Source organism: Dendrobium catenatum, unplaced genomic scaffold, assembly GCF_001605985.2.
Source record: "Dendrobium catenatum unplaced genomic scaffold, ASM160598v2 fragScaff_scaffold_201, whole genome shotgun sequence".
NCBI classification, from domain to species: Eukaryota; Viridiplantae; Streptophyta; class Magnoliopsida; order Asparagales; family Orchidaceae; genus Dendrobium; species Dendrobium catenatum.
In genome coordinates, this window is record NW_021318663.1 from 125,207 (window position 1) to 131,413 (window position 6,207).

At 34.8% G+C, this 6,207-nt stretch overlaps 1 protein-coding gene across 1 annotated transcript; it reads right to left on the reverse strand.

Annotated features, from left to right (window-relative positions):
* Positions 1 to 2,181: 2,181 nt before the first annotated feature.
* LOC110102671 lies at positions 2,182 to 3,003 on the reverse strand. Its single transcript, XM_020831105.1, has one exon. It carries the CDS (start codon positions 3,001 to 3,003, stop codon positions 2,182 to 2,184), a length of 822 nt encoding a protein of 273 aa, XP_020686764.1.
* Positions 3,004 to 6,207: the final 3,204 nt, after the last annotated feature.

Here is a 6,207-nt window from a genome sequence, read left to right on the forward strand (position 1 = left end):
GCTTTCATTGAATTCGGCCAACAATACCTCAACGGTTGACAGCCAACTTTCTACGGTCAAACGACAGAGATGGCGAACTATCCTCTGAGCCATGAACTCTGCAAAATTTTAAAATATTATATATATTACATATTTTTATTTATGTAAACATAGTTTTTATAAAAATATTTAATTTATATCCGCTGTAAAATTTAAAATTACTGATAATTATGCAGGTAAATTAGATTTCGTTTGGGGCCAGTTTTTTTAAAAATTTTATACTTAAAAGTTGCTTTAATAAGCAGTATAAAAATCGTCGCAAGCGAAGCCTTAAGATGTTGGTGACTGCAAATAATGATATTTTGAGTTCAAAATTTAATTATGTTGCGCCTTAGAATATTCGCAGCGATAGAGAGATATATAGTTTAACATCTTAGCTTTGTACGAAGATCCAGCACACAATTAGGTAAAAAGAAGGATGTAGCGTTCATAAGAGACACCAGGAGTTTTTACGTGGAAACTCCAAAAAAGGGGAAAAATCATGGGGCTTGACTCAGTTTGAATGAATCTAGTAGTGTGTGCAGTCGATTATAAATGATGCATGTTCTTGAGGCGAGGCCTTGGTTGATGTAGCAAATATATATCATATAGAGTGAGTTACATTGGGAATTTGAAGAATCAGGATTGACTATTAACATATTTGTTTGATCGGCAGGATCATAATCGGAGGGCGGCAAGGTCAGAAAGATCGTAATCAACGACGCAGATTGTAAAGATGTAAATTTTTGTGATATATCAATGTAAATTATATGCTTATTGATTGACTGAAAAAATTCAAAAGAAAACTGCCTAACCGTACTCTGAATTGAAAGGAGTGGCCATAATTTTTTGAGGATGTAAACAGCCTCGGAACTAAAAACTGAGGGATGGTTGTCAACGACTATCTTTTCATCTGAGACACATCAGAGGTTGAACAAATATCTAATTTTAAAGATTAATTACCTTTCTTATTAAAATCTATCTATTTCAGAGCTTCTTAATAAAATTATAATTATTTAAATAATTTAAATTTAATATTATACATGATGATATGATATTATATTATATAAATCTTAAAAAATATTTAATAAATATTAAATATTATCCTTATTTCTAAAAGATAAAAGGACAATAGCATAAAGCCTTTATTTCATTAAATAGATCTCCTGTATAAATTCTACTTTTCAATATGTCTTATTAAAAATCAAATTTTTATTTAAATCTAATTCAGAAAATATCTCTAATATTTTTGAGTTTTTTTTTATTGTTTTAAAATTATTTTTTTAGTAAAAAAAATTTTGAACTGATTTTTTTACCAAAAAATTGTTTTAAAAGCAAAAAAAAACTATTCCAAATGAAGCATGGGGTGGCTTTTTAACTTCTCTTTAAAATAAATTTTTAGTATAAAAATTAAATTGTGTACTAAAAAGCTGCTTTAAAAAGCATTAAAAAAGTCATATCAAACGAAGCATAAAATTTTATTTAGACAGCTTTCTTCCTACTTTGGGGTGGCTTTTTTACCGCTTCTTAAAATAAATTTTCAGTACAAAAATTAAATTTTGTGTACTAGAAAGCAGCTTTAACAAACATTAAAAAAGCAATCCCAAAAAAAGCATAAGTCTTTGCCTAAAATTTTATTTGAGACGGTTTTCTTCCTACTTTTCAAAGTAATTTTTTAATATAAAATTTATTGAACTCAAAATTTATACTAAAATTTATTTTAGAAAAGCTGACCCAAAAGAAACTTAACTCTTTATCTACCTCTAATTTTTATAATATAGATCAGATCTAATATACCTACTCTTAATTGATCCATAGGAAGATTATTTCCGAAATAAAATTTGGACAAAAATAATTGCAATTTTTTAAAAAAAAATAATAATATTATTATCAAACCCACCTGAAGCATCTCGCACTCCCTTTCGATTTTCAAATTCAAAAGTCTCGCTCTCATAACGAACATTTTTATAAAAGCTTAAAAGGCTAAAGGTGTAACAATAATAAAATAAAGGTAAGAAAGAATCCACGCACATAAAACTCATATACATTACAGAAGGAAACAACGAACTCTTCAGTAAAAATTCTACAGAGACCATTTGAAGGAGGCAGGTTTGACCCTTAATTTCGTGTGGAAACGAAGACTTTCACAGAAAAATTTTTGAACTAACCAGCAAAGGTGACGCTTGCCGTCCCGTTCCGTTGCGATGGGTTGAGGAAATCCCCGAACTCATCGCGCTTCCCTTGGCCGCCGCAATTGCAGAGTAGGTAAGCGAAGATGCCGCCGATGGCGCCGTTAGAAGCGCCGGAGTCGCTACCGCCTCCGCCGCCGCCCGATGGGATGATAGGGGCCGGCACATTTAGAATGGGGTTGATCCGAACCGCGCCACCGTGGGAACCTCTTTGGCTTCCGGTGAAGTAATAAGTCTTCCTCTGATTCGAATTTGACCTAATTTTCAAGCTACCGAGCATAGTCCGAGCGATCTGCGGCTGCTGGTAAGCCGGATTGGGGTACGAACCGGTGGATTTGCAGCGGTTTAGAGGCAAAGAAAAGATCGAGCCATGATCAGCCACGCTACCCACGCTGCTGCTTCGACCGAACCGCCAGAACGATCGCCGGCCCGCTCCACGAAGATCGCCGGCTGCTGAAGGGTTTCCGTCGCCAGATCCAGTGGAGGATTCAATAAGCTCTCGGAGACTACCGCGGCGATCGAAGATCCGCCGTGGAACCTGGCTGGCTGGTTTGTTTTCAGCTGGGCCGGGGTTCTTGAAGAAGGGGAGTATCTTACCGTTAGAGAAGAGCTCATCGGCATTGGATGCGTGATCGGCCGAGATCTGCGAGCCAATGCTGAAGTTGAAATCGCCCGCCACTGGTTCTAGCGGCAGGGAACCATCGGATCGCTGGCTTTCGCCGCCTCCGGCGGAAGCGGTAGGAATACCTTGGGAAAAGGAGATTCTTGGACTCGCCAAGCATAACTCCGTCGCCATTTGAGAGGAGATAGAGTGGGAGAATGAGCGAGAGATCAAGATCAAGAGAATCAAAGCTGATTAACAGCGTGAAGAACGAGCGGAGTAATTGGGAATATGAGCGAGGCGGAATCACGGGAATCATGCGCGGAAGCGGCAGCGCGGATTTGGTTGCTCTGAAATTCAGAACTAATAAAGAGCGTTAGACAGAGTTGGTCGACGGACGAAAATTCCAGTGATCATTTTTATTTTTTTTATTTATATTTTGAGATAATATAAAAAATATTTAATAGAATATCGAATAAATTTATTTAGGAGTTCCTGATTGTGATAACCGATTGGGCAGCGGCGAAATTAATCTAATAAATAAATATATTTAAAAAATAAAACATTGGTCTCTTATTTAAATATTTCTTTGGTAATTTATTAATTGTTAATTACTTGGCAAGGATTACAATGGCTTAGAAATACTGAACAATTACTTGGTCAAATAAGAAGAAACACGCAAAGGATGAGAAGATAGAGGCAGAGGTGAAGAAGATTAGTTAAAATATTAAATGAAAGCCAATAACAATAATAATATTAATAAGTCTCTATCTAACTACGGGATATTGGATATATGAATCTTTTTTTCAATTATGATTGATCAAATAAAGGCTAAGAACAAATAATAATAAATGAGAGGCCGCTATTTAATGAACGGCATTATTATTCTTCGATCAAGACGTCCCTCTCGATCTTATCTAACATTAGATTAATTATTATGTGTGGATATCGAACGCCGTCCGGAAATCAACCAAAATGCGCCACGTCACCCGGGCACTCGGTACAGCAGCTCGGTAATGCTTGTTACCGCTCTGTTCCTCGGCTCAGTACCGCTGACGTGGTGCATTCTTGTTGGTCTTTAGACGATGTTCAGTATTTTATATCCGCACCAAATAATTTCTCCTAAATTAAGGCAATTTTTGGGATAATTTATGTTTTTCTATTTTTTATTTTTAAATTTTTTGTTTTCAAACATAATTTTAAATATATCTTTTAGAAATAATTTTTAAAAGTGAATAATTTAAAAAACATTTCATCTAGACACACATTATTTTTTTATTTATTATTTTTCCATAATTGCAGTTCAAAAGCTGTCATTAAAACAGCTTAAAGATTCAATTAGGGCAGCTAAGAGATGTTCGTAAAAGATATTACAAAGAAGTGGAGAAAATTGAATTTTTAAAAATTATTGTGAGCATTATAATTTTTTCTTTGAAAGAAAGTAGAACAATAGTTTTTTTTCTTATAATTATTGTACTTTGGAGGATTTAATTATAAAAATTATTTATGCAACAAAATTTTTTTAAAATTACATAAAAGTTGTACTCAGTTTGAAAAAAAAAAAGTAGCTACATTTATTGAGTTAACAAATGTGGTTTTTTTAGTAAATAAGATCTTCCTAAACGCAAGCCCTTCCACTATAGATATACGGAGCAATTACTCTCACCTGTTCCAAGAAATGGCGACAAAGATTAAAGAAGTTATCGAGGGTTAATGTGGTGAGGAAAAGATTCTCTTCTTTAGCTCTCTCTAACATGGGGTGTCGTTAATTATTTTCTCATCATAACAAAATAAAGCATGGTACCCTCATGTAAGAGAACATTGAGATATGTGACATTACTCTTTTTATTCTTAAGGAAGGAATTTGTATGTAATAACTCAATTGCTCTGAGCATTGTAAATGAATAATCTCTTACGTCTATTTTCGATGATTCTGATTCTATAAATTTTCTCTCTTCTAAACCTACAAAAGATGTATTATCTCGTGATTTTATAATCTTTCATCATTAACTTTTGATATGTTATAGATTTGTCATTCTAAACAATTAAATATAATTTTATTGCATTTTTTACTAGTTAGAAATGTGTTTATGTTAAATAAGTAGGAAAAAGACATACTGAAAATGGGTTGAAAGTGATGTATTGTGATTTGATATAATATTACTGATATATTCTCAAAAAAATTATCTTGATCGGGCACGAATCTCGAGGCAAAATCGAGCCGAAAACTTAAAAAATTAAATTCGGGAGCATTTGAACTCCAATTTCAGCGAGCTTATAGTCAAACTAAGCATCTCGGAAATACGAACCCAACAACACCAAATTCAACTCAATCCGAGCCCAAATGAGTCCAAATCAAGCACCTGAAGTGTTGTTGGAAAGTTCGTACCATAATTTGAGTTAACAAACAGTCTGCGAATTTAACGAACTTATAGTTAAATCGAGCGACTCGACAAGACGAATCCAACGAGCCCAAGATCGCTAAATTCTAACATTATTAAAACCTTCAAATGTTTGACGAAAGGTGCACGATCAAGGGATTCAATATCATCTGTCCATTCGATCACTCCCTATTTTCCTCTGATCTTACACCTATTTACAAGCCATACCACTCTAGAAAATCTATAAATAGACCCATCATTTCTCATGAGAGGAGGACCCAAGCAAGAAGAAGAGAATAAGAAGAGAAGAAGAAGAGAAGAGAGAAGAGAAGGATATGAGTTAATAACTCCTCCTCGACCACCGCCGGAGTTCTGCCCAAAGCCGGAGTAACGCCAGAATTCTGCCAGACGCCCGAGTGAAGCCAGAATTCTTCCCAAGTGACGCCGAAATTCTGCTCGACACCGAAATTTTATCGGACTTCCAAACAACGTCAAAATTCTTCTCAACTTCGGAACGACGCCGAAACTCTGCTCGACGTTATAACTGACTTTCAATCCTAAAAAGATTCATTGTAATCAGATCATCCTAAATTTTAAGGATGAGTCAGCCTTTTGTACTTCAAGTGAACACTAGTGGAACTATTTCAACTGAGCGTGGCCCCGTGGGTTTTCCCCTTTCAGGGTTTTCCACGTAAAAATCTTGGTATTATTATTTCTCCTCTATTTGTGCGCTAGATATTCATATAACGCTGAGACGAAAGTGTTTTAACTCTATCACCGCGTATATTCTAGTCCGCAACAATTACAAAGATGTAATATGTGCTGAAATAATTGATAAGATCGATATGTATTTGAATGTAATACTGGTTTGATTGAAAAAATATTTTGATTGATATTAGATATATGAAATGATAACCTCAAGATTCGCTTATTCATTGATGTGAGTGATAAGGACCAGTAGACTGATTGGGAGTTATAAAGAGTCTAGGCGACTGATTTAGATGATTCAAAGGGAGTC

What these genes read in the sequence shown, in the direction of transcription:
- LOC110102671 (XM_020831105.1), bottom strand. Translation starts at nt 3,003, where the DNA reads ATGGCGACGGAGTTATGCTTGGCGAGTCCAAGAATCTCCTTTTCCCAA.